General features: G+C 41.8%; 1 protein-coding gene across 1 annotated transcript in view; it reads right to left on the bottom strand.

Annotated features, from left to right (window-relative positions):
- The window catches only part of GNAO1 (G protein subunit alpha o1), a 43,447-nt gene that overhangs the window by 6,000 nt on the left and 10,687 nt on the right, over positions 1–26,760 (bottom strand). The window contains exons 3-5 of the mRNA XM_015825405.1: positions 13,163–13,323; positions 10,861–10,989; positions 10,134–10,263 (exon numbers count right to left, since the gene is read on the bottom strand). Coding sequence (XP_015680891.1) covers positions 10,134–10,263; positions 10,861–10,989; positions 13,163–13,323 — 420 coding nt within the window. The remainder of the gene's footprint in view (positions 1–10,133; positions 10,264–10,860; positions 10,990–13,162; positions 13,324–26,760) is intronic.

The raw sequence follows: 26,760 nt of genomic DNA, 5'->3' as shown, positions 1-26,760 counted from the left end.
ATTTAAATTCAACTCCACTCCAGCTGAAGCCTGTTTTTGCCATTTCTGAATGTGTTTCCTTCTCCTTTCCTCTACTTCAATCCCCGTATTTTCTTATTTACATTTTTAGAACAGAATAGAATAGAATAGAATAGAATAGAATAGAATAGAATAGAAGATAGAGTAGAGTAGAGTAGAGTAGAGTAGAGTAGAGTAGAGTAGAGTAGAGTAGAGCTGGAAGGGACCTTGGAGGTCTTCTAGTCCAGCCTCCTGCTCAACCAGAGAACCTATACTGTCTCAGACAGGTTAATGTCCAGTCATGCGGTCACATGATCAAAATTCGGACGCTTGGCAACAGCTTCATATTTATGGCCATCGCTGTGTCCCAAAGTCATGTGATCCCTTTTCGTGACCTTTTGACAAGCAAATGGGGACTGGGGAAGCCAGCTTTACTTACCAACCGTGTTACCAAGTTAACTGTGGCAAGAAAGGTGGTCAAATGGGGCAAAAAGAACTTAACTATCTAGCTTAGCAAGATAGAAATTCTGAGCTCAATTGTGGTTATAAGTCAAGGATGACCTGTAACATTTTAACCGGGCTTTGTTGAGGACTCAAAAAGTTAAGACTTCTAGAAAAACCTTGCCGAACATCCACAACAGATTCCCGAGGTCAAGCTCATATCTCAGATCTTACCACTTCCTGATTTCTGCTCTCATCCGTTCCCCTGAATTCCATTAGCTGAAACAACTTTATATTATCTTGTTTCTCTAGGGCAATCTGATGCCTTCAACGTATCTCTTGAACCTCGCTCTCATAACCCCAATTAGCAGAGCTAACAGTCAGGATGGTGGATTATAAGGAAATGGAGCATGGTGCAATAAGAAGATCTTTGTTTTTCTACCTGATATTTCTGATTCAGTTTATCCACCCGGCTTCCACAGATGCATACAAAACTAGCATTCTTCTACGGTTTCAAGAAAGTCCTATGAGTGGCGAAAAAGCCATAACCACCTAACAGACTAACAGAAAAACAGAATTGGAAGGGACTTTGGAGGTCTTCTATTCCAGCCCCCTGCTAAGGCAGGAAACCCTATACCAGTTCAGACAAACAGTTATCCAATCTCTTCTTTACAAATCTCCAGTGATGGAGCACCCACAACCTCTGAAGAACCTAATCCAAGTAGGTTTTACAAACATTTCCTCCTGGCCTCTGAATGTGTCTCTTGCTACTTTTCCCATTCCAAAATCAACTTCCTTGGACTGTCTACTTGCCTTTGTTCAAACTGAGGAGTCTTCTGCATCATGCCTAGCTTCATTATCTGTCTTGCTTGGTATTCCCTTCATCTATTTACTCCCTTATTTCCTGCAATCGTTTGCCCTCTGCCCTGTTCACATGGCGCTTTTGACACTCTTGTCATCTCCAACCAGATTCCCATCTCCACTGTCTCTTCTTCACTCTGACCATCATGATACCTGATAAATCTACCTATGAGCCAGGAACACTGCCTTGGACCATAATGAGGAATTCTGTTGGACACGGCGGTGGACCATCCTACCTATTTAGTGATTTGTACCCTGCCTTTATGATTCAAAGTGGCAAACATATCCAACACAACTTCCTATTTTGCCCAGCGCAACAACCTTGTGAGATGCGTTGGGCTGAGAGAGACTGGTCCAAGGTAATCCAGTCGGCTTTCATGGCTAAGGCGGGACTAGAATCACCGTCTCCTACTGATTGTGGCCCAAAGTCACTCAATTGGCTTTCATGGCTAAGGAGAAACTAGAACTCACGGTCTCCTACTTTCTTGCCTGGCGCCTTAACGAATAGACCAAACTGGCTCTCCTTACTTCTTTCTCTCTACTCTACTTCCTGTTTGATTGGCATTGATTTGTACTTTTTCTAAAGGAAGAACATACACAAAACTGGCTTCAGATTTGAAGGGCTCTTGGGACGGGATCTTTGGTGTGTCCATCAAAATACAGGGTTCCTTAATGTCATTCTTCTTCCTATTTCTTCCCATGAAAAATGAAATCTTTGCTTAAGAGACCGTGTTGTTTGTGAAGCCCTCATTCAAGGTTAGTTGCGTACTATAAGATGGGTGGCTGTAAGTTGTGGCAGCTCCATCACCAAAAAACCCCAAAAAACTGGACAGACATTTGTTTGGGATGGAATAAGGTCTCCTGCCTTGAGCAGGGGGTTGGACTAGAAGACCTCCAAGGTCCGTTCCAACTCTTGTTATTCCTGTTTATATCAGGAACGTTGGAAACATTGCTGATAGTAACCCATATTTCCAGTTCAACATTTTCACAAAAAGCCACCTTATTCCGTCAGGGTGTTAGAAAGATATTTTGCCAAAGGTGAGCCCCACAGTTACCCACTTCGACAAATAAATGGAAAAACAGAATTCGGGTCCACAGTGAGAATGAGAGTGGAAAACCCAACGTACTCAAGATGAGGAAAACTTTTATAAAAAAAGGAATGTCAGCGAAGTAGTAGATTCTGAGCAGGCAGGAATGAACCAGTTTAGACAGCTTATTAGGAACAATTAAGATAAAACTTTTTCCCCTCAATTATTTTGCCCAACACAAAAAGCAGCAAGGGAAGACAGATGTAGGCAAAAAAATAGTAAAGAAGTACTGGAAGCAGCCCCTGTGAAAGTAACTTTTTGCCTGTGGGATCAAATCTACAAATACTTAACATATTAATCTACAGTCCTCGATTTACGACGACAATTGGGACCAGAACTTCCATTGCTAAGCAAGGTGGATGTTAAGTGAGCCGTGCCTTATTTTGCGTCCTTTTTCACCATGGTTGTTAAGCAAATCGCCGTGTTGTTAAATGACAGTTGACACTGCAACACTCATCAATAAACGATGACTGGCAAAGCATCCAAATTTTGATCACCTGACCCTGGGAATGCTGCAACTGTTGTAAGTGTGAGAATTGATCGTAAATCACATTTTTTTTAAAGCTGTTGGAACAATCGCTGAACAAATTGGTTGTTGAGTCAAGGACCCTGCCCAAAATGGGGGAAAGGCTTTAAATAGATACTAATTACAGGAAAAGAGCTTGTTTATCAACTCATCCTTAATACTCTTGTTCTCTTTCAGATCCTGCCCAGGGGTTCATAGTTGCTAATAGTTTTAAATGCACAGGAGATCTTATTTACAGTTTTTGCCAAGCTGAGGAACTCCCAATGTGTGCAATTCAGCTCCCAGGATGCTGTCAGAGGTACCCACAGGATGTGTTTTAAAATGCTGTTACAAGCTCCACCCCTTTTGTGTGCAGGTGTGACCTCAGGAAAATCTCCGCCCCTTTTGGGTACAGGTATGACATCATACAGACATAGGAAAGGAGCTTGCACTGCAGTGGTGTTTTTGTAATTTTGATGAAAACAATGAATCCTGCAGACACCTCTGATCCTGGGGGTTAAAACTGGGCAGGCTGCTCTTTTATCAGTTTTAAGAATTGGCCACTGATTGCCTACTCCTTGAATGTGTGGATTGTGTAGGTTTGCTTGCATGGCAAAATCAATACACAGAATTCTTGCTCTTGAAATTCATCGTTCAGGTGCTTAAATGTATTTCAGAAATGAAAAAGCAGTAAAATTTGAAGATGTGAAAGTCCAGGTTGGATGGAGGGGAAAAGATTGGAGGGGGGGGGGAGAGTGAGAAACAATGGAATTGTTTTTAAAAAATCAGCCAAAACAATAATAATAATACTATCTATTTTTTATCGTCTTAATTTTTTTGTGAAAAAAAGAAATCAGAGAATTTAAAGGCAGAGGTGGAAAAATGGAAATAAGAGTTGCAAGTTTGAGCAAAATTTGCAGAATCAGCAACAGGAATTTTTATGAAAATTTCTTCAGGGCATTTCCAGAGCTGATTATTTGCTCTTTTATCCCTTGAAGTGTACGTGGTGAAGAAAAACTCTGTGAATGCGGGCACAGACAGCAATTTGCAAGATCTTTTTCCCCCACCACAAGACACCAAAGTGGAGTGCAGAACCCATGCTCCCCGACCCTTACACCGGAAACAAACTGATGGGTCTTAGGTCTACATACGAAGAGTCAGGAGACCGAATCAAACAACGCAATGAATTGAGATTCTTCTAGAGGATGGGGGGGGGGAGGAAGGGGTTTTAATATAGTCCACATCCACGCAAATTATTGGCAATTATGACATCAGTTACAGCATCAAAAACAAACTGGATGTTGTTGGTGTCTGTGGCACAGGTGATGTGTGTGTATATCTCCTTGTTGAATGACTTATTCTTGCTCTCGTACTGCGTCTGGATGTAAGTCACCGCGTCCACAAAATTGCTGGGTCCTGCAAGGGAGAGAAACAGCAGCCAAAAAAAAAGTATGTTTTGAAGCCCCCCCCCCATTTCCCAGGAAGTGGCTGTCAATGTTGGCTATCCTTGGCAGGGGGGGGGGACCAACCAGTCAAGGAGAGGAATGATGAGGAAGGAGAAGGGTTTGAGTTTCCTTAAAATCCCCCAAAACATGAAGTTTCAGGGTCCTCTAATGGACTGACGCAATTCCTTTAGCCCAATGTTGCTGGTGATGATAGCAAAATGCTTAATAAATTTTCCTGTTCTGCAACCAAAGCATGGACTTTAGGCTAGAATGAAGGAAAAAAACCTTCTACTTAGCTAATGCTTGTTTTCAGAGAAAGTTATTAGCTAGCAACAGCATCCATATTATGCCCATGTTGGATTTAGGGCAAGTTCCTGTTTGTAATCTAAGCCTCTTCAAATCCATCTCCGAGTCTGTTATCCGAATATGATTTAATCAGCTATGGGGCCATATTTAGATAGTCTTGATTTTTTCCCTAGCCCTTTCAAATACAATTTAGATACAACATCTGGTCTCTTTGCGGATCATAGTTTGGGAATTTTTGCCTTAATAAAGGGCAAAAGTGGCAAGTCGCAAAATACTCTTTTGTCAGACCTGCCGCTATTGAAATCTCTAAATAGAAATGATCCTTGGCTCCATTTGTTGAGAAAGGTGTAGTTTTATTAGAGATCAAGTGTATTGCGGTAGTGCAAAGCCAGAACTGAAAATTGCACACCGAAATCTCTAAGTTCTACGTTTCCCACCCTTAATTGTCTCTCATTGCCCATCCCAGTATCACCAATCAGGTTTAAGGCAAGATGTTTTCATGACTGTCAGTCCAGCTCCTTCTTCCAGCTGGGTGACCTTGAGGCAGCATCTTGAGGAGATTCAGCACTTACTTTCGTTTCCCCAAGCATTCCCCCCTTCATTTCCCCTCCCCACAGTTCATGGCAGTCTGTCACCGCATAGCAGCGAAGCACAAGCAAGCATAAGGTAACAATAAGCATAAGGCTGACATAAAAGGAGGTGCTTTATTTACCTGTGTAATCTGGAAAGCAGATAATTAATGGGGATTTCTTAATCTTCTCTTCGAAGATGTCCTTCTTATTGAGGAACAGGATGATGGAGGTATCTGTGAACCATTTATTGTTACAGATACTATCAAACAGCTTCAGTGATTCGTGCATGCGATTCTGTAACGTAAAAGAGATAACATGTCAGGCCAGGGTGCTTTCAAAGCCAACTTCAACATGTAGGGAAGCATCTAAAATTAAGAAAGAAAAAAACTCAAAAGGAAGCAGACCACAATGGGTGCAATACGGCCCATATTTACATACAAAAAAAAATGTGTACATATATGACAACTGGGTTTTCACAACACACTTAAACACCATGTACAGAAGATGCTCAGTTGGATCAATTTTAACCCTGGTCAGTTTCTTTTAATGGCTTCGCATGTTGAATTCACCAAATCTGTTTGACCTGGGTAGACTTTAATTCATTGTGTGAACCCAGGAAGTGGGTCTACTCAATAACAGTTAAGTGTGTTGCAGGAACACAGCCAAAGAGACCCAGTTGGTCTAGATGTGAGCTTCAGTTAGCAGCACTGAAGCGTGTGGCTTTCTTTCCTTTTAACGGAGCTAAATATTTTGAATAATAACTTCTGAAAAAAATAAATAAACAGGATTCCATCTCAGATAAATCACCATGCACATGCATCTGGATGGCTGAGAGGAAGAATTGTTTCTGCCCTTACAGGCTGCAAATTGAAGCAAATCATGCAGGTTTGTTAGAACAGATCAGTGAAAATGTTGACCGTATCATCATTGATTGCGTGGGACGGTATTTGACGGTAGACATTAACCAAGGGTGGCTGCATGACACCCTTGAATTAATCCAGAGTTGAAAGCAGGCTAAGAGGAGAAGACTCTTCAGGACAATAATCTTGCTGTGAGATTTGGCCTTTTGTTATTTCATTTAACATTTGTTAGTTAGTAGGTTTAATATTGACGTCCTTAAGCTGATACTTTTTGGAAGGGGGTCTGCTCAAAATCATATCCCAAAAGAAACAAAGGACAAAATAAAAAAAAGAAGGGGAAAGGGAAGGACTAGGAAGACAATACCTAAGAATAATGCTAATATTTATCGATTAATTAAGTGTATAGTTCATGCCTCAAGCGGAAAGATTAGATCAGACTGTAATTTGGTGCTTTCCAATAACGCCACAAGTTCAAATGCAAGAAAGAGAGGAATGTGGTTTTAGTTGGAATGCATGCATGAAATAACAATACGTGGATACATGAATAAAGTGATCACATGATTATTAACAAGAACAGAATCAACGCGTCAGTTAAGTAGCAACAAGGTACATGGCGTACGGTGGTAGGTCTAGTTCACAGCAAAATCAGCCTGGGGGGTGTCCTGTCCTTCAGCTGCTTTCAACTCTATGGTTTTTCTCAGTTCAAGAGAAGCTTCCTACCTGCCAAATTGGGAGGGTCTCTCAAAACCTCATTATTTTTGCCTTTGTTCTGTTAGATAAGATCAGTCGGCCCAAGGAAAGTGATGGTGAAGAGGCCTGCTGGAGTTGGAAGCGAGAGGCTGAAGGTGGAAATGGAATAGCAGAAAGGAGCAGCCATGACGGAGGTTGAAGCCAACCAAGAGAGTCATAGGGGTTATCGAGAAGCAAAGCAGATATTAGACCAGAAAGGTATCTTTTTTTCTTTTTTTTTTTGTCTTGGGTCTTGGTCAAATGCTGTAGTTCCTGTTGAATGTGGCTGGTACAAATTGCAATTGTAATTAACCAGACAAAGAGGACAGACACAAAAAGACAGAACTTTTTTCAGGTGACGGGAAGATCTGCTGAAGGGTCCCGAGGTAGCACCAACCCCTGTCCCCTCTGCCAAAAAAAACCACAAAACCCAACCATGGCTTTTCAGCGCAGCCATCAAAGCACTGATTTTCAAATCAAGTTCCAACAAATGTGAGGTAACCTTGGAAGCCCACTAGAGGCTCATCAAAATGTGAAGGACTTAAAGTGGTGGTGAAAATGGGGGCATTTTCCCTACACAAGAAAGCAAGGGAAGCTCATTGTCTGCTTCAAAGAGTCAATGGTGAAAACCAGAAGACTAGGTTAATGTGAATTAATTACATGTTGTGGGAAATGTACCAGAATCTTCAGTTAAACCAGGGGTCTTCAAACTTGGCAACTGGGAGTTGAAGTCCACAAGTCTTCAAGTTGCTAAGTTTGAAGACCCTTGAGTTAAACATTGGAATGATAAAGAGATTCTGGAAGTACTATAGCATGTTAAAAAAAACACGATTGTATAAAACCTTTCATCTCTTCCACTGAGTTTTTTATAGCCGCAGGTAAAGTGGGGTAGAGGGAAATTAATGAGCTATGTGTCTAAAACCACAAGATCCTTTTAAAAGCTCCTGGATGACCATTTAGATAATTTTAATTTAGGTTGATGCGTCATTCTTTGTCCGTCCCACGCCTGGGCAAATTGACCCCCCATTAATTAGTAAATACCAATTCTTTCAGAGCTTGAGTCCAACTCAAATTTAACTTCTGGAGAACATTCTCATAGGACAAAAATAGCTTAAACCTTGTTTGCTTTTGACTAGCCCAACTTGGCATTTTCAGATGGGCAGAGCACAGGAAGAGAAGTCATGTTTATCATGACACAAACCACACAATCTATGTCATTGGCATATTGACATCATCACCCATTTAATATCCTGAATGAATTCTACAAGGCGCCCATGTCTAAACTCACAGCATCACACATGTATGGTTTTATGTTGTTAGTTGTGAAGTCGTGTCCGACCCATCGCGACCCCATGGACAACGTTCCTCCAGGCCTTCCTGGACACACAATATTTGCACAATATGTTATGCTTGGTTATTTTTCAGCTTGGTTAATTTTTTTGATGGGTTAGCATATTGAGTTAATCATTCATTCATTCATTCATTCATTCATTTATTCATTCTTTTCTTCATTCAGTATAGATCTTTGTCACTTTGCCACATCTATAAAGCAGGTTACCTGCCTCTTGATCTAATCCATTTAATTATAAGATCCAAAGACTCTAAATCAATCATGCTCTTAAACCATAGAACAAGCTTGATGCACCCAATTTTGTTCTCTCCCAACTTAGAAACAGTCAGCTGAATCTTGAATCCCCTTCAGTTAGAAGCAAAGGGGGCTGTTGACATTTTAAATCCACACACCACAAGGAACACCCAAAATTCACTGTCTAGGTTCTAGGTAAGTATTTGTTTTCCACTTGCAGTATCAAATCCACAAAGCCTACAGTCACGCGGTAGAGATTTACAAGATGAGGAAGCACAATTTGAAAGAAGAAGAATCACAAAAGCTTCATTTGATAACTTTTTTCCTCTCTGTCCTGTTTGCTGCTTGTTTCAGTCTGCTTTTTATCATTTTAAACTTCTAGAATTGTCCGAAAGCTTCCTAAATCTCATGACAGGATGATTCAAGATAACAACATTTTTATGTACGTGAAAGAAGAATCAATGTGCTGAAGACTTGCAACCTCAATATTTCTGGAAGATACTGTACATCACCTGGAAAATATTGGACTTGCCAATATGCACTTTGTAAAATAAGCAATGAGTTGGAAGTTTAAGTACTGTACATGCTTAGGAATTGTGTCTGAGAAAAAAAAGACAACAGATCTATAAAAGCTAAGCAAAGCTTAGGATTTTCAAGCTTCACTCTGCCCCCAACCCAAATTTATTCGTTATGGCTGAAAGGATAAAAAAGTATGAAAGAAAGAATCAGAAGAGTTAGGTTTTCACCAATTCACAATTTCTTGACACGCCTCTACACAGTTGTTCAGAGAAACAGCATACAGTAATCCATAATCTGAATAATATTAATCTTGCCGTCTGATAGGAACCAGTTATTACAAAGATACTGCCATTTCTCTCTGCAAAATCTGGGTATTTCCAGACAAAGATTTGATGGCCCAACCACCTTGCTCCAAATGTTGCATTTCACAGGGATTAAATACATATTTTATAAATTGAATAAATAAAATAACAAGAGGTTCAGTTGATGACATCCTTCATGTGTAATCCTGTCACTTTTCGGTTTAATGCCCCTTGCCCTCCACCCAGTCCATTAAGGAAAGAAAAAATGGAATCATTGTTCAACATATTTTCCTTAGTATCACATAGCCTTCTGCTCAGAAACACTCTCCAACTTGGTGTTGATTTTCAGGGATGCGCATAAGGGAGAAAAACACGATTCGATGACTCTGATAAAAAGGCACTACCTGGCCTTTGTTCATTGTTGTTGTTGTTAATTGCAAAGTCATATTAGTTTGTTTTCAAATATTTTCTTTTCCATCTGTTCTGTTCTTTCATTTCTTCCTGTCAGCACCCTGGACAGCAGCCTATCTCTTGGGTCTTCCTCCCTTCCCTCTCTCAGCAGAATAAGAATCCAAATTAAAACTCTTTAGAGTATTTCTCCTCTTTCTTTCTTTGAAAAAAATAAAACCTGTTGTTCATTAGGATACCTGGTCAAATATAACCAATGAGAAAGGATAAGAGTTCTGGATAAATTCTGGAATTACCTGGGCTAAGACCATCCTGATGAATGGAGAGGCTTAAATCCAACTATGGATTAATAGATAAGGGATCTCTGTTGCATCAAAGGAAGACATGTGAGCAATCAAGAATATTGTTAGATCCTTTGGGTTTAAGAAAGGACCTTGTTGGTTTGGTGGCTACAAACAAAATACAGTACATCGAAGAGCCGTGGCAGGGATTATTTTAGCCAGGGAATTACTCACCGTTGTTTCATCTTCATGGAGTACCTGGTCATACCCACTCAGTGCGACACAGAAAATGATTGCCGTGACATCCTCAAAACAGTGGATCCACTTCTTACGCTCCGATCTCTGACCCCCAACATCAAACAGCCTTAAGGAGAAACAAAGAAAAATCTTCATTACTTTTTCCTAGCACATAAGACTCCAGGACACCCTTGTCCTCTGAGTGACAGGTCAAGAGCAGTGCTTCCAAGAAGAGGCAGGAAGGAGAAAGATATGGATAAGACATGGAGCAAAACTAAGGTTCACAGAATTAATATGCTTACTCCATATACGTCATTTTGCCTTTGGCTATTCTTGCCTTTTTCCTCCGGTTGGTTTTACTGGAATTTCTTTACTTCGATTATTATATTGGGAGCCGTTGGGAGCTTAACAGGCAGCTCACAAGCCTGATAAATTATTGTTGTGTTGTCAGATTAAACACGGAAAAGCCATTTTTGGAGTCCAAATCAAAGACTTCGTGATTTTATTTGGATTTCAAGTTGTCATCTTTAGTTTAGGCCAAAAGCATTTTAAGGCTAATAACTCCGTAAGCTATGGACAATTAATTTCATTTCTTAGGAAACGTTTCATAAAACCCATAGGAAATATTTTTTCCAAACTAGAGGAGGATTCCAAAGCTTTTTGCAAGGCGGTGGAAGGCAGAGAGACTCGGGATAGTTCTTTCATGCTACCTGCATCCACTCACCTGAAATGGAGGTTTTTGAATGTGAAATGGGTTTCTACAATGCCGGTTGTTTTGACCCTGGTTCTCAGGATATCTTGCTCTGTGGGCTGATAATCCGGAGCTCCAATTCGATCTAAGCAGTCTAGATAGCTATAAAACAAAAAGGAGAAGGGAAGGGATCAGAATAAAAACATGGCTTATTTTAAGAGCAAGCCAAACAGCAATGTATAAATACTTCTACTAAGTAAAATAAAAATAAAAATTGGAACATGCCCAGATTTCAGCAGAACAAGTTTCCTCTTTGATCACATCCATCATGGCCCATCCTTTCTTCCTTTTTCTCTTTACTCGCTGTTGCTTTCTCCCACAATTTCATGCTGCTTATTATGTTTAAAGCGTTTCTTTCCCTTTCCCCCTTTCCTTCTTTTTTTTCTCTCTCTCCTTGCCTTTTCTTCTTGCAATTCCCCTCTTCCATTGCTGGGAAGAGAAAGCACCCCTGGCAACCATCTACCTAAAAATGAAGGTTTCCCCCCCTCTTTCTCTTACAGAAGACTTGTGCTCATTAGCAGCTTTCTGCAGAAGAAAAGATCTGAATGGGTTTCCCCTGCTAGAGAGAGACGGAGGGGGGAAAAACCGCCCAGATAACTCCATTGGTTTATTCCAGCTTTCTAAAAGAAAAAAAAGAGGACATGGTATTTTTTGCAAGGCTGGACCTGCTTAGGCTTCTCTAAAGGCTGGAAGTAACAAGAATAAGAGGGCTTTGAAGGTGTCTGGGCCTGCATAAAGATGAGGGGTTTTTTAAGCCCAAAGTTGGCAAGAGTTGGAGAGGGGAGGACGATCCCTTGTCAAGCTGCAAATTGAGAGAAGCCATGTTATGCTACTGAGAGAGGGCTTTAAAGCACTTTGGTGGTATATAAGTCTAAGTTCTATTGTTATTGCCCATCCATCCATCCATCCATCCATCCATCCATCCATCCATCCACCCATCCATCCATCCATGATGCACAGTGATTAGAATGCGGTATTGCAGGCTGACTCTGCCCACTGCCAGGAGTTCAATCCTGACTGGCTCAATTCTGGGAGTTGAGACTTCCACAAGTCACAAAAGGGCCAACTTTGAAGACCCCTGCTTTAAGGCTTTATTAATTGCTGTGTTTTTTTTTCTTTTTCGTTATTTCTGCATCAATCTCTTGAGATCCCTGGCAGAAACACAGCCCAGATCTCCTGCAGATCTTATCCCAATGTGGTATGTGAGCTATCGGTGGTAGATCGGCAAAAGTGCAGTCATTACAATCACACGGTGATATAGTAATAGCCATTATTATTGATTTTTCCCTCCCCCCCTCAGCGGCATACCCTGCTTTATTGCACTCGTTCTGCTTCTTTTTACTCAGGTGCAATTTAGCCCAAAAAGAACATTGAATAGCAGAGTGCTGTGTAGAGGTTTATTTCACAAATTACCCATAATAATAAAATGCCTGGCCTCCTTGAACCCACTTTGCTGGAGAAAAATAGAACGGCTGTCTGGAGAACGGAGAGAATTTTGAAATATTTCAAAAATAAAAGCTTAATCACAGAAGGGTCAAAGTATCTATCTATCTTTCTATCTTTCTATCTTTCTATCTATCTATCTATCTATCTATCTATCTATCTATCTATCTATCTATCTATCTATCTATCTATCTATCTACCTACCTACCTACCTACCTACCTACCTACCTACCTATCTATCTATCTATCTATCTATCTCTATCCATCCCTTATCTCTCTATCCATCATCTGTCTGTCTGTCTGTCTGTCTGTCTGTGAAAGATGGAAGGTTGGAAGGCTGAGTCAACCTTCAGCCAGTCAGGATTGAACTGCTGGTGGTCGGCAGAATTAGCCTGCAATACTGCATTCTAACCACTGCACCACCATGGCTCCTTCCTTCCTTCCTTCCTTCCTTCCTTCCTTCCTTCCTTCCTTCCTTCCTTCCTTCCTTCCTTCCTTCCTTCCTTCCTTCCTTCTCAAATCACAATCACACTCTCCCTAGTTTCTTAACCTGTAAAGGTGAGGGGGAAAGAAGTGCATTTTCAAATGTGCAAGATCTTTTTACTGGAGGACTTTCCAAACTTGTCAACTTTAAGACTTGTGGACTTCAACTCCCAGAATTCCCGACCCAGCCATGGCTGGCTGGGGAATTCTGGGAGTTGAAGTCCACAAGTCTTAAAGTTGACAAGTTTGGAGACCTCTGTTTTAATGCATCTTCACAATAACGGTAAGGCTATTGCTCCTGGTTGGTGCTTTTTGTGGAAACGATCTCAAAAGGCTGAGCAAAACTCACTATTGAGCAGAGTCATTAAGCTGATATTCTCGGGACCGGTTGAAACACTCCTGGAGGCCAGAATCGGACCAGAGCCTTATCATTGCTGAAAGCAGCTCAGGGGAGAATGGCTCCGTGTCTTCCATCCGACTCACGACATCACAGACCATCTTGGCATCAGCCTAGGAAGGAAAAGAGCAGACGTTGGGACAAACACACGGGAGTGGAGGGAGGGAGGCATCCCCAAAAACCTTCCGACTTGTCTGCAGAACGTCATTGAAATGGACTTTGCTTTGGGGAGGGATTTCACCAACTTTGGTCATCTCCAGCCACTGGCCTTTCTCCCTGATGGACCGAAGACCATCAGTTCCTACTGGCTACTTCATCTGTTTCCACCCAATTTCCATCCAAATCTTTGTGGTATTTTAACAAACTGCCAAGATATTAGATAAAACAGAAGAAGAAGGAAGGAGGAGGAAGGGGGAAGGAGGAAGAAGGAAGAGAAGAAGAAGAAGAAGAAGAAGAAGAAGAAGAAGAAGAAGAAGAAGAAGAAGGAAGAAGAAGAAGAAGAAGAAGAAGAAGAAGAAGAAGAAGAAGAAGAAGAAGAAGAAGAAGAAGAAGAAGAAGAAGAAGAAGAAGAAGAAGAAGAAGAAGAAGAAGAAGAAGAAGAAGAAGAAGAAGAAGAAGAAGTTGTTATTAGGAAGTGACTCCCAATTTTATTTTATTGCAGTTATAACCATAAATACAAATCAACCTCATATTCTTTGTTTATATTGTTTGTATAATCTATGAATTGAGATCAAAACCATATATACCGTAACTTCATTTTTTTTCTGTTCCTTGTAAAAAAAAGTCAATCAGGGCTTTCCAACGATCACTGAACTTCAGCAATACTGAAGTTGCAATAAATAAATATAAAGTCATTGTGTTTTACCCTTGTGAGAACCAACCCAGCCCATTTCCACATTTTAAACTTTCACTCTGGAGAGCCATTTAAAATGTCAAAATAATTATAACCAGCAAACGGCAGCATAAAAAAATATACTAAAAATATTTACTTTTCAAGAAATGTTCCATGCACACATCTGATTGCTAATTGCAGTCTTGTCCACCTCCTCTTTTCTCTCTTTCTCTCTCTCTTCCCTTCCTCATGGTATCACTTCCCTCTTTTTGGCAAGGCGTGTCTCTCTATCGTTCTGCTAAGAAAGCTCTTCTCTAGAATGCATTTGTTCATTTTCTTGGAATAAGAGAAACACACCAGGGTTGGACGGCAGAAGACACCTGCTCATTAGCAAGTGGTTGAGCACATTTGCCTGTCCATCCAGTCAAAGATGCCAGCTAATCTATAATATCAAGTACTTTGACCACCTAATGAGAAGGAAGGACTCCCTGGAGAAGGGCCTTATGCTGGGAAAGATCGAGGGCAATAGAAGAAGGGGACAACAGAGAATGAGGTGGCTGGATGGAGTCCCTGAAGCAGGAGGCGGGAGCTTAAATGGACTCCAGAAGATAGTACAGGACAGGAAGGCCTGGAGGAACGTTGTCCATGGGGTCGCGATGGGTCGGACATGACTTCGCAACTAACAACAACAACAACCATCTATAATAGCGCTGCTATAATTCAACAAAACTGCACATTAAGAGAAAAACACTGCAACCACGTGCCTGTGGTCAACGTCACAACCTATAGCTTGCTGATTGGAGCTTCTCCAAGGGTTGGACCCGAAAGATGAATGGCTCTGAGAAAAACCTTATGTCCCCATCATCTCCTCTGCCTTGACCTTCTCCTCCAAGGAAATCTGCCTACCAAGTCTCTGGGGAACAATTCTCAGCATCTTGACCTTGATCCCAAGTGTGGTGCTTCTGGGCACCGATGTGCCCACCAATACTTTGCCCCCATCTGACTTCTTAAAGAGGACCCTGTCAATTGAAAAAAGGGAAAGCAAAGAGGCTGGAAGCGAAATTAAATGAGGCCAAAATTAAATGAGGTTGTGGGTGCTTCATCACGGCAGGCTTTTAAGAAGAGACTGGATAGCCACTTGCTTGGAACGGTAGAGGGTCTCCTGCTTGAGCATGGGGCTGGACTACAAGACCCCCCCTTCCAACTCTGTTATTCTGCTCTTCTGTGCACCTTCCCTTCAGCGTCTTGTCTGGAGACACATTGATCTGCTCAGAAAATGAAGTGAAAGAAAAAACAAAAGCAAAAGAACGCCGGGCAAGGGATCGTGATGGTTTTGCTAGAGGTGGCAGTAAGCAGCAAGTGATCAGAGACCCAAAGGTCGGCAACTGGACTTTCTTGTTTTTCTTTTGAAGACGTTTCGCTTCTCATCCAAGAAGCTTCTTCAGCTCTGACTAGATGGTGGGGAATGGAAGGAAGCTTCTTGGATGAGAAGCGAAATGTCTTCTGGTTGCTTGACATTTCCTGACAGTAGCCATAACTAGCTGTCTAATTCCCTGACTTCTGCTTAGACCTCGTCTCCACAGCCAGAAGTTCTTCAAATCAAACAGGGCCTCGATTTCAGCAGGCTATATCAATTTCTTTAGGTTGCAACCCATCGGGTGGATTCAGCATCCTTCTTCTGCAGCCGTTTTGACACTGGATTTCAAGAGCGCGATTGTCCAAAACAAGAGATGTTAACTGTTTTGGGTGGTACCAGATCTGCTTGTCAAATGGAAGGTCCTCCTCCAGGTTCCTGCAACTTAATGACCTCAACCGTTATGATCCCCAAACAGGTGGGCTGACTCGTGATTATGGGATCTAATCCCCAATGGGCCTGGAAGGCAGAGCTATCTTCAGGAAAGATCTACCTTCATCAGGTTGGAATAACAGAACAACAGAGTTGGAAGGGACCTTTGGAGGTCATCTAGCCCAACTCCTCCCATCCAAGCAGGAGAGCCTACACCATTTCTGACAGAGGGCGGTCTTGAGAGCCTCCAGTGATGAAGCTCCCACAACATCTGAAGGCAACTTCCGTTCCATCGGTCGATTGTTCTCGCTGTCAGAAAATTTCTCCTTGTTTCCAGGTTGAATCTCTCCTCGATCCGTTTCCATCCGTTATTCCTTGTCTGGCCCTCCGGTGCTTTGGAAAATAGGTTGAACCCCCCCTCCTCTCTGTGACAGCCCCTCAAATACTGGAGCCCTGGTATCATGTCTCCCCTTGGTCCTTCTCTTCACTAGAAGAACTTCAGGTTTGAAGGCCCTCCATTTTTCAGAAAGAAAGATGAATAGCCTGCTCTAATAAAAGGAACTTCACATTCCACTCAAAGGGCACCGAGCCTGGTTCTTCATTATGTACATTTGTTCGTTGAGTTAATAAGCAATTAACAGCCCAAGCAAAGATGTTCTCCCTTTCTACTGGTCACTCCGGGATGTCTCTCAAACTGTGAGTGACCTTAACAGCCTTTCTTCCCCTCTCACTGAGCCCAGCAGGTGAGATTTCGAAATATGGCCTGGCTGGATGTTTCTTCTTTTCACTTTTCCCTCCAGCATCCTTGGAGGGGGGTGGGCGGAGGGGGGGTTTGTCCCCTCCCAAGCCTGCCCAGGTGGTGGGATTCAAATCTCCTACCATGCTTTGCCATCTGTATAAAAGTGCACCGTTAAATAAAACAAAACAGTGGGAAGGAGGGGGGGAGAGAGGAAGAGTATTTTAGCTCTGGGGTTTCATTTAATGAACACCGAATTGGTATTTTAGAGTTAAACGTGGAGAAGGAGGCCCCTGAGTCAAGGCTGGGACACAAAGTTTGCTGAATAGCCTGATTGCGACCCAATCTTTCCTCCCTGATTTACAATAATAATAATAATAATAATAATAATAATAATAATAATAATAATAATAATAATAATAATAATAATAATAATAATAATAATAATAATAATAATAATAATAAAGTTGGAAGGGACGTTGGAGGTCATCTAGTCCAACCCCCTGCTCAGGCAGGAAACCCTATCCCATTTCGGACAAATGGTTGTCCAGTCTCTTCTTAAAAACTTCCAGTGTTGGAGCATTCACCGCTTCTGGAGGCAGGTTGTTCCACTGGTTAATTGTTCTCACTGTCAGGAAGTTTCTCCTTAGTTCTAGGTTGCTTCTCTCTTTGGTTAGTTTCCATCTGTTGCTTCTTGTCCTGCCTTCAGGTGCCTTGGAGAATAGCTTGACTCCCTCTTCTTTGGGGCAGCCCCTGAGATATTTCTTTCTTTCTTTCTTTTTTGGGTCTCTTTTTCTCATTTTCCTGTCTTCGCAGATGCTGCCACTGCATCATCCACTCTGATTGATAAGCCCACCACGCAGGATCTTTAGTGCACTGATTTATTTCTAGCAAAATTGCGAGGAAGGAATATGAACAACGGAGTCTCCAGAGGCAGGATAAGGAAGAAATGTGTGTCCTTTGCCCCGGAAAGCTGCCTTATTTTCCTCTGTCTTTGGTTTTTGTTTTTTGTTTTTTGGGAGACAAGGGATTTGTCAAGTCACTGCATTTCCGAAATGAGGAATTCTGCATGTTGCACACAGTAATGAAGCATTCATTTGTGGAGGCCTGTAGATCTATATCTATGCGTAGGATGCCTAGATTTGCTCCATTTCAGGGTGCTGAAGCAGCAAAGCACCCTGATTTGATTTGGCCAGCAGCCTCGCTTCAAAAAAAAATAACAATTTAATTTCAATCAGAATAGAGCTGGAAGGGACCTTGGAGGTCTTCTAGTCCAACCCCCTGCTCGAGCAGGAGACCCTGTACCATTTCAGACAAGTGATTGTCCAGTTTCTTCTTAAAAACCTCCAGTGATGGAGCACCCACAACGTCTGAAGGCAAAGCTGTTCCACTAGTTAATTGTTCTCACTGTCAGGAAGTTTCTCCTTAGTTCCAGGTTGCTTCGCTCCTTGATTTGTTTCCATTCATTGTTTCTTGTCCTGTCCTCTGGTGCTCTGGAAAATAAGTTGACCCCCTCTTCTTTGTGGCAGCCCCTCAAATACTGGAATACCGCTACCATGTCTCTCCTAGTCCTTCTTTTCTCTAGATTAACCAGACCCAGTTCCGTTCTTCATATGTTTTTGTCTTCAGGCCCTTAATCATCTTAGTTGCTGTCCTTTGCAATTTTTCCAAAGTCTAAACGTCTTTTTTGTAATGTGGTGATCAAAACAGGATGCAGTATTCCAGGCGTCGTCTTAATAAGGGTTTATAAAGAGGTACTAACCACAATAACAACAACAAAACTCAGGTTTTTGCTCATTTGCCTTCAAAATTCTTTCTGATCTCTGGATTAAAGTAGCAGGTCGCAAAAGGGGATCACGTGACCCCGGAACGCTGCGACCGTCATAAATGTGAGTCAGTTGCCAAGTGTCTGAATTTTGATCATGTGACCGTGGAGATAAGTCAAGGACCAACTGTATCTTTATTGGATGAGTTTCTTTGGAGAGAAGCACGTGCTGAAGATGACAGCTCATCTCCTTCCTTGGGGCAGCCCATGCAGCCTACGGACCACGTCCAGGGCCCCACTGCACACTGACAAATCCCCTACCTTAATTGCAGAGTGGAAACGCGTCTCCACCTTCTGACATCAGCCTCTAAACGGGCAACTAATTATTAGTTGTAGCACTGCGCAGCTCACCAGCCTATCCCTCACCCTGCCTAAGCTGTATTTAACCACAGATGTGTGGCTGGCTAGCTGTATTTGAAGACAGCGTAGACACGCCACTGATGTCTTTCTTCAAATTTGCATTTTCTTGGCCTCTTTTATTCTAGTCAGCAGCAAAAAGGAGCTTTTCCAAAAACAATTGGACTTTTCAAGGAACAAAACCAAGAAAGTCCAGTTGCCTTTTGGAAAAGCACCTTTGGGACAACCATGACCTGGATGATGGGGGACCTCCACTCACATTCTAGCACCATTAGCCATGCTGGCTGGGCTCCTAGGAGCCAGTGTCCAACTATCTCTGGAGTTGGGTTCTCCACATAGCACTGCGAGTGTCAGATATGCCTGGCTTGACTTGGGAGGGCCTGAATTGAATCATCATCATCATCATCATCATCATCATCATCATCTTCTTCTTCTTCTTCTTCTTCTTCTTCTTCTTCTTCTTCTTCTTCTTCTTCTTCTTCTTCTTCTTCTTCTTCTTCTTCTTCTTCTTCTTCTTCTTCTTCTTCTTCTTCTTCTCCTTCTTCTCCTTCTCCTTCTCCTCCTCCCCATTTTTACTCTTACTCTTACTCTCACTCTCACTCTTATTCCCATTCTTATTCCTATGTATGGATCATGCTTTCTCCAGAATTTGCATTCTGTCTCCTCTGGGGACGTGCTCACTAAAAAACAAACATCCAGAGCCTCCTCTGGTGAGACCTAAGATGCTCCTGGAACATCGTTGTTGTCCTGATCTCTCCTGCAGGGGTGACAGCAACAGCCCAATGATTGCAGCAGAGATTTCCGTTGACTTGTCATAGCAAACCGCCTTCCCAGATCTGACTCACAGCAGGCCCAGTTAGCGGGTTCTTCATCTCTGCCCCTGCAGTGGAAGCTCTCAAGATACCCTCAAGTAAGGTTTAAACCCCTGGTGACTGGACACCTGCGGCAATGATAGATGCTGCGTTATTGCTTCCAAAACTGGTTTTGACCTTCAAAGACAGATTCCTTACTACTACCTCAATTTAGGATCACAGTTGGACACGCATTTCCATTGCAAAGCCAAGCCGTTGTTCTGTGAGTCTTGCCTAATTTTATGACCATTTTTGTCACAGTTGTGAGGTGAATCACTGCAGTTGTGAGGTGAAGCCTGCAGTCCTTAAGCAAATCCGGCTTCTCCCATTCGCTTTTGTTTGTTGGAAGCTGGCTAGGAAGATTGCAAATGGCAATAATGCAAACCCCAGGATACTGCAACCGTCATAAATATGTACACATTGCGAAGCACTTGATCTTTTATCACAACTGTGGGGATGCTGTGATGGTCGCAAGTGGGAAGACCTGCAGGGACCTGTCCAGACCATCACCAGAAGTCAAGGCTGACTGAAAGACACAACACTTGCACAACTAAGACTCAAACTGGGTAAGGCTGAGAATCACATAACAGAAAGGTGCATCCTAACAGAATAACAGAGTAAAAGAACTGGAAGGGACTTTGGAGGTCATCTAGTCCAACCCCCTGCTCAGGCAGGAAACCCTATACAGTTTCAGAAAAAAGGGTTGTCCAGTCTCTTCTTGAAAACCTCCAGTGGTGGAGCACCCACAACTTCTGGAGGCAGGTTGTTCCACTGGTTAATTGTTCTCACTGTCAGGAAGTTTCTCCTTAGTTCTAGGTTGCTTCTCTCCTTGATTGGTTTCCATCCGTTGCTTCTCGTCCTGCCTTCAGGTGCTTTGGAGAATAGCTTGACTCCCTCTTCTTTGGGGCAGCCCCTGAGATATTGGAAGACTGCTATCATGTCCCCCCTCGTCCTTCTCTTCATTAAACTAGACATACCCAGTTCCAGCAACCGTTCCTTATATGTTTTAGCCTCTGGTCCCCTCATCATCTTTGTTGCTCTTCTCTGCACTCTTTCCAGAGTCTCAACATCTTTTTTACATTGTGGCATCCAAAACTGGATTCTAGGCTCAGTGGGTTTGATTTTGATCCATTCATTTAGGCTCAGATCATTCAGGGAAATTAAATTAGCATAGCCAGTGAGAAGAAGGCCAGGAATAAGCAGTGGGGAGGGTGGGTGGGGGCGCAGCAGGTCCTGAGAGCTGTCAAGTTAAACATTCTTCAACTGATGAAAATGTAGATTCATTTTGACATATCAACTTGGAGTTGCTGGTCCAATTAATCTTTCAATTTCTTTTGCACACACAAACATGATAGGTCTATAATAATACCTTTCCTCCCCCAGCTCTTCGTTCATTAAGGCATTTCTCCTTTCCTTGGATAAAAGAAGGTGTAGCTTGGTATAACATCCACACAAGAAGCTTAACCATGTCAGGAAAAGCTGCCTTTCTACACCTTAGTTAAACTTGGATAGTATAAACCTTGGGTTGTTGGTTGAGTTACTTTAGTGTCTTAGTGTATTGCTTGAACTAAGCTCATTTCTTTAGTTGATGATCCAGGGTCTTGCAGGAATCCAGAAAATGTCCCATTCTCTCGAAGTATTAGTACCACTTTATAAAACCCTAGTGAGACCACACCTGGAATACTGCAACCAATTTTGGTCACCATACTACAAAAAAGATGTTGAGACTTTGAGAAAAGTTCAGAGAAGAGCAACTAAAGTGATCCAAGACCTGGAGACTAAAACATATGAAGAACGGCTGCAGGACTTGGGTTTGGCTAATCTAAAGAAAAGAAGAAACAGGGGTGACATGATAGCAGCGTTCCAGTATTTGAGGGGCTGCCACAAAGAAGAGGGGATCAAAGCACTAGAGAGCAAGACAAGAAACAATGGTTCTAGCTGACGTGTTGAGTACTAAACAAATGACGAGTATCGGGACAAAAGTTTCACACCAAAATGCATCTAGTACCAAATTCGACGAGTTTTGAAGAAGTCGAGTACCGTGATATGACTGTACAGAAAGCAGAGGTGGCCAAGACATGTTTGGGTCCACTATGGCACGATCCTAAAGAGCAGTCCTTTCCTCCATTCTGCTTAAATAGAATGGCCTCCAACTTCTTCTTTTTGAAAAAAAATATCTCCCTGGTAGTCCCAATTCCCTGGAAGATATTTTGCCAGTGATGCACCACAAAGGGAAAGGAAGGGAAGAACATCTGGATGAAAGAACCTAGCGCTAGAGAAGTGCAGACTCAGTTCCTCTCTGGTGGCCACCTTCTCCAGCAGCAACCAGAGTTCTGGATCTTTGTCTGAATAATAAAAATAGCATCGTTTCCCCCCTCCCCATCCATGCGGAGTGGTCCCTGGCCTCCAAACATCTAAAGGGCTTTGTTGCCAAGGCAACAGCTTGTCTCCTAGCTGCAAAAAAGGCCACCAGATGAGAGCAGCCTATAGAAAATGAACGAAAGGACAAGGAGACGACAACAATGATAGGGGGAAAAAAAACAATCTACCAAGCAATGGGAGAGAGGGAGGGAAGCAATTTCTTGTGGAAGAATAAACTGCAAAAATAAGACAAATTAGCCAATGAGATCCAGAACCTATTCTATTCTATTCTATTCTATTCTATTCTATTCTATTCTATTCTTATTCTTATTCCTTTCCATATTCTATTCTATTCTATTCTATTCTATTCTATTCTATTCTATTCTATTCTATTCCATTCCATTCCATTCCATTCCATTTCTATTCTATTCTATTCTATTCTATTCTATTCTATTCTATTCTATTCTATTCTATTCTATTCTATTCTATTCTTATTCTTATTTATTCTTATTCCTTTCCATATTCTATTCTATTCTATTCTATTCTATTCTATTCTATTCTATTCCATTCCATTCCATTTCTATTCTATTCTATTCTATTCTATTCTATTCTTATTCTTATTCTTATTCTTATTCTTATTCCTTTCCATATTCTATTCTATTCTATTCTATTCTATTCCATTCCATTCCATTCCATTCCATTCCATTTCTATTCTATTCTATTCTATTCTATTCTATTCTATTCTATTCTATTCTATTNTCTTATTCTTATTCTTATTCTTATTCCTTTCCATATTCTATTCTATTCTATTCTATTCTATTCTTATTCTTATTCCTTTCCATATTCTATTCTATTCTATTCTATTCTATTCTATTCTATTCTATTCTATTCTATTCTATTCTATTCTATTCTATTCTTATTCTTATTCTTATTCTTATTCTTATTTTTATTCTTATTTTTATTCCTTTCCATATTCTATTCTATTCTATTCTATTCTTATTCTTATTCTTATTCCTTTCCATATTCTATTCTATTCTATTCTATTCTATTCTATTCTTATTCTTATTCCTTTCTATATTCTATTCTATTCTATTCTATTCTATTCTATTCTATTCTATTCTATTCTATTCTATTCTATTCTTATTCTTATTCCTTTCTATATTCTATTCTATTCTATTCTATTCTATTCTATTCTATTCTATTCTATTCTATTCAACTCTATTCTATTCACTTTTCTCAGTGCCGTTGTACCTTTGAACGGTCACTAAATGAACGGTTGTAAGTTGAGGACTTCCTGTAATTGGTTCCAGCTCAGCCTTGCCGGAGAGAAGCCTGCTTTGGTTAGTAACCTGGGGTCAATGTTACCGATTCCTTGATTTCCCACCTGCTGGCCGTGTGATGCCAGGGTTCACCAAGCTTTGCTTTCTTCTCGGCTTCCATTAGGCGCCAAGGGCTGGGTGCCCTCCTCCTGTTTTGCTCCAAGGCCCCTCGGCAAGGCACGACAGGGGCATCCCTGGGTTCCTGCCAGCTCCCGTTTGTCTCCACTCATCACTTTCAAACGGAGAGTGTTTGCCCTGCCAAGGACCTGCCATGTTGCCTGCCAGAGGGAAGCGGAGCCGTTGGGATGAATGAAAGGGGAAAGAAAAGCAGAAGGACTCTTGGTGCCAACTGGATTTCCAGCTGAAAGGGGAGAAAGGGCTGCTCTCCCGCACCCTGGATTTGGTCCTTTGGGACGGGCAGAGAGGCTGGCAGGATGCCCAGTGGCTTTTGTCATTCCCGGTTTCTTAGAGCTTCACTCAGGGCAGGGCGATACAGCTCTTTGTAAAAAATGCAGACATGGAGAGATGATCCTAGCAGAGTAGATTCAAGGAGGAGGCCTGGATAGATCTGCGTCTTTTATTACAGAGGGTCTTCTTGCAATGGGGAAGGTTTTCTACAGAAGAATAGGAATCTGGTCAGAATTATCTTTAGGCACTCCATGGGGACCTTTTCTCTCATTTTTATGGAGTGCCCGTTCCTCATTTAGCTACTGCAATCTGTTCCAACAACCTGGACACTAAGTGAACATGAGAGAGAGAGAGAGAGAGAGAGAGAGAGANTGGCCTAGGGGGGGGATTGTATAGGGATTTTAATAGGGATTTTATAACTTTTCTAAAAATAACAGGCTAATTTAATATATATTTTAATTGTTTTTAGATATTTATTGTATAGTTTCGTTTTTTATTTGCCTGTAAGCCGCCCTGAGTCCTTCGGGAGAAGGGCGGGGTATAAATTAAAGTAATAATAATAATAATAATGGGTCAATTAGAACCCTCCTAGGCCGCCCTGCTACCTGAAACTGACTAGACCACAATCATTTTCACCTCAAAGGCTTTTTGCTGTCAGGCAGATAAAATGAGTTGTAAACGCTACTTGATTTTTTTTCTTCTTTTTCAAATTACTATTGTATTTGAGGGGTCCCGAATGCTCTCTGCGCTTGGCTGTTTTCTTGCAGACGTTTCATTCCCCAAACTAGCTAACATTATCCTTGCACTGATAATGTTACCTAGTTGGGCAACAAAATGTCTGCAAGGAAACCACCAAGCGCAGAGAGCAGTAGGGACCCCTCATGTCAACTCTGAGCTGCAAATAATCTCCTTTATCGGTACTGTTGTATTTGTAAAAAGTTGCTAAACAAGGAGTGGTTGTAATTTTTTTTTCCTGTCTGTTCCTCAGCTTTGGAAGTTGAGAGAACTGACATAAGATTTTGGTAACAGTCTTGCTTGATTTTTGAGTACATGCAGCCTTGTGGGTTTCTGCCCTCACATCCCTGAGATGCCTACAAGCCGAGAGCGCAGAGCAGACGTGTCTTGCGCACGAAACGACTGCATATTATTTTTGTGGTGGTGCAAGAAAACCAAAGCAATTAGAGGAGAAAGGTCCCTCCGTGGTTGTTAGCGATTCACAAGACAGTTCAGAAGACAATTTGAATTCCAGGTGCAGGTTTTAAAAATAACATTATAGGTGTTTAAACGGCATCTTTCACATGAGGGAGGGAAGGGAATGGTGTAAAAACGTAAGCGAGGTACTCTGGAGCTGTCTTTATTTCCAAGAATGCTTCTGGGTCCCACCCAGCTCGTAGAAAATAAACACATGAGGTGGTTTGTCTGGTTTTTTTTCTGCTTGTGCAGGAATGCAAGAAAGTCAAACTGGAGGGGGCAGCAGAAATAGAGCAGAAATTAATTCAGAATGGATCCAGTGAAGGAATTGAAGTCCACAGGTCTTAAAACTGTCAAGGATGGACTGGTCAAGGTTGAGATTTTTAAGAAGAGATTGGCTAGCCATTTCTCTGGAATGGTATTGAGCAGGGGGTTAGACTAGAACAGGGGTAGGCAACCTTGGCTCTTTTATGACTCGTGGACTTCAACTCCCAGAATTCCTGAGCCAAGGTTGCCTACCCCTGGACTAGAAGACCTCCAAGGTCCCTTTTAACTCTATTATGTTGCATTCTTTGAGGATTTTTTCCAAAGTACTGGAGACGATTATTTCTGCCTGCCCTACCATCAACCTGGACATTTATTTGTATTGCTCTCTCGTTACGATGAAGATTTCCGCCCTGATGTACCATACAAATTTAATCATGACTGGCATGTTTTTGTTCTACACAATATAAATATATATTTTTTTTTCATCTGTGAGGGATCCATTAACAGAGATGAATCCTTAAATCATTCAGAAGGTAATTACTTGGAGTGTTCACAGCAAGAAAGGGTGGAGGAGCAGAAGACACACACACACGACAAGACATCCAGTTTGCGTCTCCTGGATTACATCACTCAAGAATTTGTGAGGAGAAGAGTAGGTAAAACTCGGGTGGGCTGTGAACTCCATAGGCCTGGTGCTGGGAATCCACCAGGGATGATTAGAGCCTCTCACGGCTTCAGCAAATCAAACTGAGGATTGATTTGATCTGTTAAATTCATGTGGATGATTTGGACCAATCTGGAGTGTTTCCTTGTAAATAGACCAAATTGGTCCAAAATAAATTGAGTATAGTTTGTATGTTCGGGCCAACTTTATTTGGTTGCCTGAATCAAAACAAATTTATTTGATGAATAAGGTTGAAGTTAATCAGGCCTGATTGTCCCACCCAACTGCTAGAACATAGAATAAGGGTTGGAAGAGACCTTGGGGGTCTTCTAGTCCAAATCCCTGCTTGAGCAGGAGACCCTATACCATTTCAGACAAATGGCTGTCCAGTCTCTTTTTGAAAGTCTCTAGTGATAGAGTGCCCACAAGCTCTGAGAGCACATTGTTCCAATGGTTGATTGCTTTCACCATTAGGAAATTTCTCCTTAGTTCTAGGTTGCTTCTTTCCTTGGCTAATTTCCAACTCTTGTTTTTTGTCTTGTTTTTTGGGGCTTACCTCTGCTTTGGCCTAATGTCTCATCCACTCAAACCTTTGTTTGGCTGATCAGAGCTAAGACGTTCACTCAGCTAAAGCCCTCCTAAAGAGGTAGCCTTCGCTTAATGACACTTGAGGTTGTTCAAAGGTATGACAGACCTCCACAGAGCTACCTGGAATCAGGTGATAGCATTTTTGGACTCTTTGGGTGCATGGCAACCAGCTCACCTTTTTGGCCATTTGCATGTCTCACAGTCACGCCACCATGTGTTTTGTCGCTGAATAGAGGAATTCAAAAGAAATGTTTGGGGTATGTTTGTGTGTGTATGTGTGTGTGTGTGTGTGTGTGTGCACATAGCCCATTATCCTCTGTTTTGTGCCCCCTTTGCCTATTAGGGAGGGTGGGATCAAATTTGTG

Source organism: Protobothrops mucrosquamatus, unplaced genomic scaffold (assembly GCF_001527695.2).
Source record: "Protobothrops mucrosquamatus isolate PMUCROS unplaced genomic scaffold, P.Mucros_1.0 scaffold2624, whole genome shotgun sequence".
Lineage (NCBI taxonomy): Eukaryota > Metazoa > Chordata > Lepidosauria > Squamata > Viperidae > Protobothrops > Protobothrops mucrosquamatus.
The sequence above is the reverse complement of the archived record's forward strand: the minus strand, read 5'-3'. Positions and strand labels throughout refer to the sequence as shown.